The sequence below is a fragment of the Elephas maximus genome, chromosome 11 (genome assembly GCF_024166365.1).
Source record: "Elephas maximus indicus isolate mEleMax1 chromosome 11, mEleMax1 primary haplotype, whole genome shotgun sequence".
Lineage (NCBI taxonomy): Eukaryota > Metazoa > Chordata > Mammalia > Proboscidea > Elephantidae > Elephas > Elephas maximus.
The window spans coordinates 62,133,443-62,145,612 of record NC_064829.1 but is presented as its reverse complement, the minus strand read 5'-3'; the positions used below and the strand labels follow the sequence as shown (position 1 = coordinate 62,145,612).

At 39.1% G+C, this 12,170-nt stretch overlaps 1 protein-coding gene across 1 annotated transcript in view; it reads right to left on the bottom strand.

The window, feature by feature from the left end:
• The window catches only part of DCC (DCC netrin 1 receptor), a 1,314,656-nt gene that overhangs the window by 67,815 nt on the left and 1,234,671 nt on the right, over positions 1-12,170 (bottom strand). Inside the window, exon 24 of the mRNA XM_049901020.1 lies at positions 3,828-4,054. Coding sequence (XP_049756977.1) covers positions 3,828-4,054 — 227 coding nt within the window. The remainder of the gene's footprint in view (positions 1-3,827; positions 4,055-12,170) is intronic.

Below are 12,170 nucleotides of genomic sequence, written 5' to 3'. Positions count from 1 at the left end.
AGTCGGAAAGGGTGCGTAAAAGCATACATTTTTACACGATGAAATTTTTTTCTGTTAACTCAGCTGTAGTGCAATGCAATTCTCATTTCCATAGCTAAAATATTTAAAATTAATATCTGGCTTTATCCAAAGAGCCAATCTCATGGGCAAACAGGACAAGTACTTGTATAAAAGTACTACATAAATTAATTGAAATTGGATCAATAAAGCATATATTTTGGAGTTGGATTGATTTTAAGCCCTGGCTGGCCAATGCTAGCTCTGAAATCTTGGGCATGTTCTTTTATTTTCAGTTGCTTCATTTGTAAAACGGGAATGAGGATAGAACCTACCTCAAAGTATTTCAAGAGGACTAAGAGAGATAATGTAGGAAAACTCCCGTCACAGAACATAACGTGGGGTAAACTCCTGCAACAAGTTAGTTATTGCCTACTAGGGCTCCAAAACCCCATTATTAAATACAATGCCCCCTTGGTAATACCATTCACCGTCATAGAGTTTGTTCTTTTAGCCACAAGAGCACAAAGTATACTTAATATAAAGAAAAACTAGCAGAATTTTAAATGTTTGCAGTTTGGGGGGTCCCAAGAACAACTTCAGGTTCAATAATTGGCTAGAAGAACTCACAGAACTCCACAAAGCTGTTATGATTACACTATATTACCACAAAAGGATAAAGATTAAAATCAACAACTGAAAAATGAGCATTGGACAGAGTCCAGGAGCCACCTAGGCACAAGCTTCTTCCCGTGGAGTCATGAAGACAGCGCTTATTTCTTTCAGCAACAATGTCTGACAACACATATGGAGTACTGAGTCCAAGGAAACTATCCTGAATCTTGGTGTCCAAGGTTTTTTGGGGGTCAGTCGTGTAGGCCTGGCTGAACACTCACGAGTCTAGCTCTAGCCCCTCCAAGGGCAAGTTAATATGACATGGTCCAAGGCACCCACCATAAATCACATTGTTAGCTTAGACTATCTGGTGTGGCCCAAGGTTCCCAGGAAACAAAGAGACTCTTATCAGGCAGGATATTTCAAGAGTTTAGGGGTACCGCCCAGGAGCTGGCGACAGCCACACATTTCTTTGGAATGTGTAGAGTGTGGATAACTCAGACTTGCTGAACTAATCTTTACTGCACAGTGCCACTTTCCTTGTTACTACAGAATTTGTAACTAGGTCCTTTAATTGAGGACATGCAGGTATAAGTACCCTCACATTCTCAAGAAAATAGTCAACATTTGATGTTATGTCTCTCCTAATACTTGTTGAGAGACATGCAAACTGGTCTGGCAGCCCCCGGTGTAATCTCAGTTTATAAAAGATGAAGGAAAAGGCAAGAAGAGGGAGTCGTAGAAGTTACTGGCAAAACCTTCTGAAAGCAGAGAGGTAACTCTCCAATGGGAAGCTGGGGTGCTCTCCACTTACTGATGTCTGCTGAGGGTCAACGCTGCAAAAAGAATCACCTGCACAGTGTGGAGTTTCCTGCAAGAGTTTTGCCTTTTATTCACTCTCCAGGTGGAAATCTGTTCAGGCAGCAGACTTCACCGTAAGGTAACTGGAGAAAGCAAGGCTGAGAGAGGAGCTGTGGTAGAATAAATGCTCTCTTACCATCTGAACTTCTTGTGGTTCAAGCAGGCACTTGGAAGTAGGTCGGCCTAGTGCGAAGCGGTTAAGACCCAGCTTGACAATCCACATTGTGGAACTAGGCAGTGGGCAGGGAGGGATTGCCTGATAAGCAACATATGCTGGGGCTTAATTGTGTTTATTTCCTAATCTGTAGTGCACAATTTCACCTGGGTTTCACCACACCAAAGATTTGGCAGGCTTTCACTACATCAAAGATTTGATGTGGTGAAACCCAGGTGAAATTGTGCACTACAGATTAGTAAGTGTACACAATTAAGCCTATGCACACCTTGCTTACTGGTTAATCCACCCCTGAGTGGGAGGATCCCATGGGGCCATATAACGAATTCATACTTGTGCTTCACAAGAGACTGAGAATTTGGATGCCACACAGACACCAGAATAGAAAGGAAGAGCTTCAAACTGTCCTTCGTTATCTCTCTCATCTCTTCTTTCATTCCTGTGCCTCTTTATCCCCCTCTGTCCTCGGACATAGCCAGGAAAAGTGGAGATGTAGGGATGGGAGGGTAGGGAGAGGTGTCTCTGAAACAGGCTGTGTCCCCTCCTTTGCCCCTCTCCCACTGGCCCCCTTTCATTTCAAGATGCCAGAGGATTTAAAGATGTAATCGTGACCTCTGACTCCAGAGCTGAAAGTCTGGCCAGCCATTAGGGAAGGAGAATCTTCAATTTAAATTTCAGATTATAGTTTTCAATAGGAGTAGACTGCAGTTTAATAACTAAAAGTGACAGGGAAGTTCAGGGATGTGCTTGAGATATTTAAGGGCTGAATAAGAAATAGTCGCTAATTCATGGTTGAAAATCAGTAATTGAATTTCTTGTTTACACACTGCAGAGCTGAGAAAGTCCAGTAAACCAGTTACACATTAAAATAGCTAAAATATTTTAACTTAGTTTAAAAACAACAGCTACTTATTCTACAATCAAAATATGGGCAGACCAAGGGAATTTTTTTATGAGAGTATTTGATTACTTACTCTACATCCCAGAAGTATTTAGAAAATATGAGGACCCATGGACACTGAAGTACCTTATAGCCACTTTCTAGATTTCTCAGTTATTCTTAGACACAGATTGTACTACACCAATTCATCTCACAGCAGGCTTTCTTCCTGAGATGGCTTTGTATACCAACATAGCCTTCAGACAGACTCCATCAACCTAGACTGGCAATAGTATAATGTGATTACATAGGGATGGCAGATGATCTCCATAGTAATCAAGGCCAAAGTAATAGAATACTCAATATTTTCATACTTCAAGTGGCCCTGATCTGATTTTTTAAAACAAGGAATTGGCAGTAAATTTAGAATCAACTTTCAATTACCCCTAGAAATAGAGAACTGAAAAATGTACAGATGGTTTCAAATTTCATTTCCTTGACAAAACTTTTGTTCAAGATTTAACAAAAAGCAACCAACTCACTTAGGCTTCACAATTCATTATTTCCCAATTGTATCAACTCTAATCTCTTAGAACTTTCAAGAAACTTTAAAATTATAAAAGGCAGGTAACAGTATGATACAGAAAAAGAAGAGTAACTGATTAAACAAACAGATTTATATCAGGTTATTTTAACTGTTGATAAATGACCCCTTAACCAGTTGCAATCCTCTTGATTCCAACTCATGGGGACCCCTGATGTGTCAGAATAGAAATGTGCACCATAGGATTTTCAATGACAGTGACCTTTTCAAAGCAGATCGCCAGCCCTTTCTCCTGAGGAGTTTCTGGGTAGATTTGAAGTGACAGCTTTTCAATTAGTAGCCATGTGCTTAACTGTTTATATCATCATGGGGCTCCTAAATAACCCTTGTTGTTGTGTGCTCTCGAGTTGGTTCCAACTCATGGTGACCCTATAGAGCAGAGTAGGACTGCTCCATAGGCTTTCCAAGGATGAAATTTTTATGGGAGGAGGTCTCCAGGACTATTCTGTGGTGGAGCTGGCCAGTGGGTTTGAACCATTAACCTTTCGATTAGCAGCCTAGCTCTTAACCATTGCATCACCAGTGTTCCTTTATAAAAAAAAAAAAAAAAAAAGTTTTTTTTTTTTTTCCTTCAAGTGACCCTTAATGACCTGTAAATTAGTGTAAAGGATAGCTCTACAAAAAAGAGAGTGGAAAACTCCCCTGTGCAGTTCCAAATGGGATGCGTTCCCTGACACCAGTGAGAAAAGCATTACCTGAATGTGAGGTGCTTTTGCTCCCCAGTTGGGTTTCTGACTGGCTGTGGCTGGCTGGCGTGAGATCTTGGCAACTTTGGATGGGGGAGTCCCTTCCTGTATGGTCAGTGCCTGAAGGCTTCTCAATATTTTTCATCTCCATTTCTTCATGATGGATCCAAAGATCAGGGGGTCGGAGGTCCTTCTGGCTGCCCTTCCGCTTGCCAACACTATGGGTGGCCCGTTTCCTATGGAGCAAAGTTAGAAAGCAAATGTGAAAGCCTCTCTTCAATGGCCCTTCCTTTCCTTTCTCAGTCAATTCAAGTTAGAAGCAGGAAAGGAAACAAAAGGACTCCCAGGAGGAACCCTGTGAAACCCAGGAATTGGCAGATGAGTCTTGGCTGCCTCTCTTTTTCACTGGAGCTTCACATTGTAAAAGATGTACTGCTGAATCTCGAGAGCCCTGGGTATCTGCCAGAGAGTTCAGTACTCTAGCTTCCCTCGCTGCCGTTTCACACAAGGTGACAATGGGTGAGATGGAGCCATATGCCAATCCTTGGAGCTAGGCATAAGGTACCTGGCAGCAGCATCTGTTTAGGAGATAAATGAAGGAGTTGCTTTGAAAGGGCATGTAGAAATAAAAAGGCCAGAATTGGTGCCAACAGCCAAGATCGTAGCTTAAAGTTTATACCTCAGCTGTATGATTTAATATGCAATTGGGAAGCTTCCTATTTGAAAACAAAAGCCACATGAGGACATTCTTAGAAGAATAAAACACTTTTTTCCTTGGAGTCAGTAATCGTATGGATTTAAACAAAATGAGACCCATCCTTTGATTGTGAGTATGACGCAGGACTGGGCAGTGCTTTGTTCTGCTGTACGTGGGGTTCCTTTGAATAGGAACCAACTCAACGGCACTTAACAACAACAACAACATTGAAAAGAGAAGTTTAGAAATATGCTTCAAATATCTCTAGCTTCCTCAATAAGGATTTAGCAACCATACATTCCTTTTTTCAGTGGCGATCTCTTCTTGGGGCCACTGAGATTCCAATGCTCCCTACATGCTAACTAAAGTAGGATGATTCTCATTCTAGGTATTATCTAAAGCAGAGGTCCGTAACTGTGGTCTGCAGCCAAATACGCACATTGCTTGTTTTTGTAAATAAAGGTTTATTGGAACACAGTCAAGCCCATTCATCATTCCGCTGTTGAGTAGTTGAGACAGAGAATACATTGCCCACGAAGTCTAAAATATTTACTATTTAACCATTTTAAGAAGTAGTTTTTGTGCCCTGTTCTACTGTTTAATAATTTTGAATCTCCATTTGAAACTTCCATTTCTTTTAAAGTAATGTCTTTTCAAAGACAGAATTCAAACAGTTAAAGTCTAGCCTTTGACAACCCAGGGAAGCACCTCCTTTTCACTTTGCTCATTTGCAACGGATGGTTTATGATAGTATTTATTAAGGACTTTCCATGCTTGCCAAGTGGTTCAAATGAGCTACTCTCCTTGAAAGCATTTTGCAAACTCTCCAAGGCCACTGAAAATGGCTTTGGTTTTTCAATTGCTGAACAAGAAGCTCTGCACATATTAAACAATGAGTAAGTGTTTGGTGGTGTAATTTGTTGAATTTTCCCAAACATTCTTTTTTGTCTTTCTTGAAGCAAGCTGGTGAGGAGAGGAGAAAAAAAAAAAAAAAGAACCCAGACTAAATTTCTACCTCATAGTTTAGTAGAAATATAATTCAGTGTTTTCTGCTTTAATATTTTCCTAACAACTTCCTGCATTTTGCGATTTCCTGGCTGCACCCCCACACTGTCTCTAGACTGTGGACGAAAATGACTTCTAGATCATTTTCCTGTGTCAGACTCATTGTTAACCATCTATTCCCTGAACTCATTTCCTTAGACTTCACCTGCCCACAGGAAACTGATCTGTCACTCACAAAGAGCAATTTCTGTAATTTACCCCTGGCAACTTAGAATAATTTAATGTCATTCTCAAACTTGGAGCTTTCACCCTGTTATCTTTCTTCCAAATAAAAAGATTAAATGACTTTAACCCCAATACCTATGTGGCTGCGTACAGAGATATACCAGTTTCCAAATCCAGGACAACATAGATGTCTCAGGATAACTCAATATTTATGTAGCCTGTGGTAAAAAAAACTTGTTAAATAATTTTTGAAACTAGAAATAAACCATGAATCCTGCTCTCTCCTTGCTTACATGCATGCTTACCCATTCCCTCATTCATTCATTTACAGTCCCCGTGGATGGTGTAAATGGTTAAGCACTTGGCTGCTAACTGAGAGGCTGGAAATTTAGGTTCACCAAGAGGCCCCTCAGAAGAAAGGTCTAGTGATCCAAAAAATCAGCCATTGAAAATCCTATAGAGCACAATTCTATTCTGACATAAATGGGGTGGCCATAAGTTGGAGTCAATTGTTGGAGTCATAAGTTGGCAGGCAATTGGAAAGAAATGACCTCAATAGCAAGTATTTCCAAATGTCCTCTATTAAAAAAAAAAAAAAATTCAAAACTTGGGCTGAGGTAGACCTTTATTGTGTGGTATAATTCATAACCTCCATTTGGTAAGAAGTTACCATTCCTGATAAAATGTTTAAACGTTTTTCTGATGGATTTTAATCAGATCAAGGGCTCTTCTGAGAAGCTATTCACCCACCCATCTGACTGTCAGTCACAGATCTAAAGATCTCTGAACAGACTTTATTTTTTTTTTTGCATACATGTTATCGATGGCTATATAATCACTTTTGTTTCCCGTAATGTCTTTTATCAAGAGAGAAATCATTGGCCTTGGAGAGGCCTTTTCCCTCCTCACAGAAGGTTTGTAATAAAACTGACAAGTGCTTATAACTAAATTGTCGGACATTTGTTTTAGAGCCTCTAGGAACAGCTGTCACCCTGACCCTCTGCCCATCTGCTGATTCCCTGACAGAGTGACTGCTGCCGATCGTACCCCCTGGTTCCTCTGTTGCACCATTGGAATCTCCTGAACCCTATGCAGATGCTACTACTGCAGTGTTTCTCAAAGGGTGGACCCTAGATCCGAAGCATCAGGACCGCCTGGTAACTTGTTAGAGAAGCACCTTGTCAGGCCCAGCCCACATGGGCACAATCAGAAACTCTGCTATAACCAGCCCTTTGGTGATGCTGATACACTTGAAAGAGCAGTCTTAGTAGATTGATTGGTTTTGTTTGATTTGATTTTAAAGCTAGTTTTTCTATTAAAAAATGAATATTTCACATGTTTAATTCCTTCCTCTCCTGTGGCCCCTCATTTTCCCACAGATATCAGTAATCTTTTTGCTTACAAAAATAGCTTTAGGATAGGAGGGGCATCTTCCCACCCCATGTATCTATTCTTCAAGACTGTAAAAGCAAAACGAGGAATTCATCAAGGCTCTCCACTGTCTCCTTCTCATACCATAGGAAAGCTTTCACAACATGATTAGGTAGTAGTGTTTTTTTTTTATGTACTCATTAATTACTTCCACCCAGAATGCCTTCAAATCCTATTTATTTACCAATGACTACTTCTTTAAGCCTGCCTTCAAGCTTCTCTCCTTCAGGAAGCCTTCCTGACTACTTCAGGCCAATGTGACCTTAGAATATTTCCCTTATCTCTCTCTATACCACCCACCTAGGTATTGGATCAACTGTCTTATTAAGCTGTCTGGCTGCTCGCTGTGGGTTAATGGGATTTCTCCAGTGATATACAAGCAAACTCTGTTTCCTTGGCTTCTCTAACTTCATCCATTGTTATACATTCATTTATATATGTGTTTATTCATTCATTCAGTGAACATTTATGAAATATCAACTATGAGTCAAGAAATATGTTTAGTACTAGAAATGCAAAGATGGGTGAGACATCAGGAGCATAACTGAATGAACAATTCATTGGCTCCTAGGGATTTCTGCATTGTTGGAGTGAGATTTAAGTGCTGGGGCAAGGTAGTAAGGCTGAAATAGTAGATGGGGACTCAATCATGGGAGGCCTTGCCTCCAACAGAACCTTTTTTAAAAATAATATTAGAAGTCAGGAGGGACTAACAGAAAGATTTTTAGCTGAAGTTAACTTTAATCAGACGTGTTATTTTCTATGATGCGGATCACACACTAAGCACACAGCAATTACTTACATTTAATAATAAGAACTTTCCATTGTTGACTTGGAAGTATTTTTTGCAAGGTTCTTTGATTCTTGATTTGTTCACCTATTCCTTACTTTGCACACAGCCTATACTCTAAGGGGAGTTTCTTCCCTTTTCCCTTTTAGTCCATATGCTGGGGATGAGCATAGGTAAGAATCAACACTGGTGGAAGGTTCAATTTAGTCAAGACTCTGCCCACTGAAATTCTAAAATATTATTCCAATCTCATAGATTCCTTTGTCATATGTAAGTTAATAAATTATTAAATATCCACTGTGTACTTGGCAGACTACATTAGGTATAATATGCTCAAGTTGTTCACAAAAGACAGACAAATGAATAGCTTTATAGTAATTCCAGTGGTCAGACAGAGGTGTGCACAAGATCTGAGCATAAGGCAGGAATATTCTACCCAATGGGGGACTTAGGGGAGGCTTTAGGAAGGATATCAGTTGCTGTAGTCGATTCCTACTCATGGCAGCCCCATGTTGTCAGAATGGAACTGTGCTCCATAGAGTTTTCAATGGCTGATTTTTCGGAAGTAGATTGCCAGGTCTTTCATCCAAGGAATCTCTGGGTGGACTCGAATCATCAACCTTTTAGTTAGCAGCGAGCTCGTTAACCATGGGCAACATCGAAGGATTCCTTTCAAGAAGGAAGGAGGCCTGAATGAAGTTCGGAGGGATGATTACAAAATTAACCAAGAAAGGATCTTCTTCAAGTATAAATACCTCACCCTCTTTCTCCATGGAAATCTTTCTCAAAGGTTTCTAGCTTCCTACTTCTCTATATTGATCATCCCCATTCTGCAAAAATCTATTAAAATTAAAAAAAAGAAAAAGAAAACAAAGCAAGCAAAGCTTGTATTAGAAACCCAGGGCAAATGTTTTCTAAATACTCAAATAAACCAGTACTTTTTGAGATGCAACACAAAACTAATTGAAGTCCTAAGTGGTTGCCAGTGATATAAATGTAAATCCCTGTGACGTAAATACTGAAAAACAATTAAAATTAAAAAAATGAAAAATCAGTGTAAGTGACCTATATAATAGGTAAAGCAGAGTAGATGTCACTTAAGAGTTTAAACATTCACTTCTCAATACTGAAAATAATTATTTTTTTCAAGATTTGAAAGTATGTTAATCTTTCAAATCTGCTTTGCAAGTGTTAAGTCAAATAGGAGGCTCAGCCAACCAGTGATTCCATCAAGTGAACCTTGCATTTTATTTATACTTTTAAATTTAATGTATTTGGACACACTTCTTGGTCATCTACCTAGATAACCACCTTAGAAATGTGGTAACCACCTGTCTAGGATGTTTCAGAATATTCTCAATGTCAAATATTAGTACTGTACTAATAGTTGTACTATATTTGTCTAATATTTGTATCAATATTCATATAAAGTATGAATCCAGGAAAATTGGGAACCATCAAAAGTAAATTGGAATGCATAAACGTCAATATCTTAAGCATTACTGAGCTGAAATGGACTGGTATTGGCCATTTTGAAATGGACAATGATATTAGTAGTGTACTAATATTTGACATTGGAAAGAATATTCTGGAATATTCTAGAGACATGGTTACCACATTTCTAACGTGGTTATCTGGATAGATGATCAAGGAGCTTTTTCAAATAAATACATTAAACTTAAGCATGTAAATAAAATGTAGAAAAAAGAAAAAGCTTGTATTTCGTATCTGTATATACCCAATGTGTCTGTTAGTTTGTCGTACTGTGGGGGCTTGTGTGTTGCTGTGATGCTGGAGGCTATGCCACTGGTAATCAAATACCAGCAGGGCCACCCATGGTGGACAGGTTTCAGCTGAGTTTCCAGATTAAGACAGACTACAAAGGACATGGCAGTCTACTTCTAAAAAAAAACTAGCCAGTGAAGACCTTATGAGTAGTAGCAGAATATCATCTGATACGATGCCAAAAGATGAGCCCCTCAGGTTGGAAGGCAATCAAAAGATGACTGGGGAAGAGCTGCCTCCTCAAAGTAGAGTTGACCTTAATCATGTGGGTGGAGTCCAGCTTTTGGAACCTTCACTTACTGATGTAGCATGACTCAAAATGAGAAGAAACAGCTGCACACATACATTAATAATTGAAACTTGGAATGTACCAAGTAAGAATCTAGGAAAATTGGAAATTGTCAAAAATGAAATGGAACACATAAACATCAACATCCCAGGTACTAGTGAGCTGAAAAGGACAGGTATTAGCCATTTTGAATTAGACAATCATATGGTCTACTATGCCATGAATGAAAATTGAAGAGGAGTGGCATTGCATTCTTGTCAAAAAGAACATTGCAGGGTCCATCCTGAAGTACAACACTGTCAGTGATAGGATAATATCCATACACCCCTAAGGATGAACGGTTAATACCATTATTATTCAAATTTACCCACCAAGGACTAAGGCCTAAGATGAAGAAATTGAAGATTTTTACAAACTTCTGCAGTCTGAAATTGATCAAACATGCAATCAAGATGCATTGATATTTACTGGTGATTGGAATGCAAAAGTTGGAAATGAAGAAGAAGGAACAGTAGTCAGAAAATATGGTCTTGGTTATATAAATGATGCAAGACCAATGATTTCTTCATTGCAAGTACATTTTTTCAACAACCTAAATGGCTACTAGACACGTGGACCTCGCAGATGGAATACACAGGAGTCAAATCAACTACATCTGTGGAAAGAGACAACTGAGAGGTCCAATGTCATCAATCAGAAAAAGGGCAGGGACAGACCATCAATTGCTAATATGCAATTTCAAGTTGAAGCTGAAGAAAATTAGAACAAGTCCACAAGAGCCAAAGTATGACCTTGAGTATAGTCCACCTGAATTTAGAGACTATCTCAAGAATAGATTTGACTCACTGAACACTAATGACCAAAGGCCAGACAAGTTGTGGAATGATATCGACAACATCATACACAAAGAAAGCAAGAGGTCATTAAAAAGAAAAGATAGAAAGAAAAGACCAAAAACGACGTTAGAAGAGACTCTGAAATTTGCTCTTGAGTATTGAGTAGCTAAAGTGAACAGAAGAAATGACGAAGTAAAAGAGCTGAACAGAAGATTTCCAAGGGCAAGAAGACAAAGCATTAAAAGGAAATGTGCAAACTCTTGGAATTAGAAAACCAAAAGGGAGGACATGTTTGGCATTTCTCAAGTTGAAAGAACTGAAGAAAAAAATTCAAGCCTCGAGTTGCAATACTGAAGGATTCTATGGGGAAAATACTAAATGACACAGGAAGCATCAAAAGAAGATGAAAGGAACACACAGAGTTACTATACTGAAAAGAACTGGTTGATATTCAACCATTTCAGGAGGTAGTATATGATCAAGAACCAATGGTACTGAAGGAAGAAGTCCAAGCTGCACTGAAGGCATTGGTGAAAAACAAGGCTCCAGGAATTGATGGAATACCAATTGAGATGTTTCAATAAGTGGATGTAGCACTGGAAGTGCTCAATCATCTATGCCAAGAAATTTGGAAGACAGCTATCTGGTCAACTAACTGGAAGCGATCAATATTTATGCCTATTCCAAAGAAAGCTGATCCAACAGAATGCCAAACATATCCAACAATATCATTAATATCACACACAAATAAAATTTTGCTGAAGATCTTTCAAAAGCAGTTGCAGCAGTACATCAACTGGGAACTCCCAGAAATTCAAGCCAGATTTAGAAAAGCTTGTGTAACGAGGAATATCATTGCTGATGTCAAATGGATCTTGGCTGAAAGCAGAGAACACCAGAAAGATGTTTACCTGTGTTTTATTGACTATACAAAGGCACTTGACTGTGTGGATCATAACAAATTATGGATAATATTGTGAAGAATGGGAATTGCGCTCATGAGGAACCTGTACATAGACCAAGAAGTAGTTGTTTGAAAAGAAGGAGATAATCATGGTTTAAAGTCAGGAAAAGAGTGTGTCAGGGGTTGTATCCTTTCACCATACCTATTCAATCTGTATGCTGAGCAAATAATCCGAGAAGCTGGACTATAGGAAAAAGAATGTGGCATCAGGATTGGAGAATGACTCATGAACAACCTGCGTTATGCTCAGGACAGCCTTGCTTGCTGAAAGTTAAGAGGACTTGGAACACTGATGAAGATCGAAGACTACAGCCTCTTGTATGGATTATA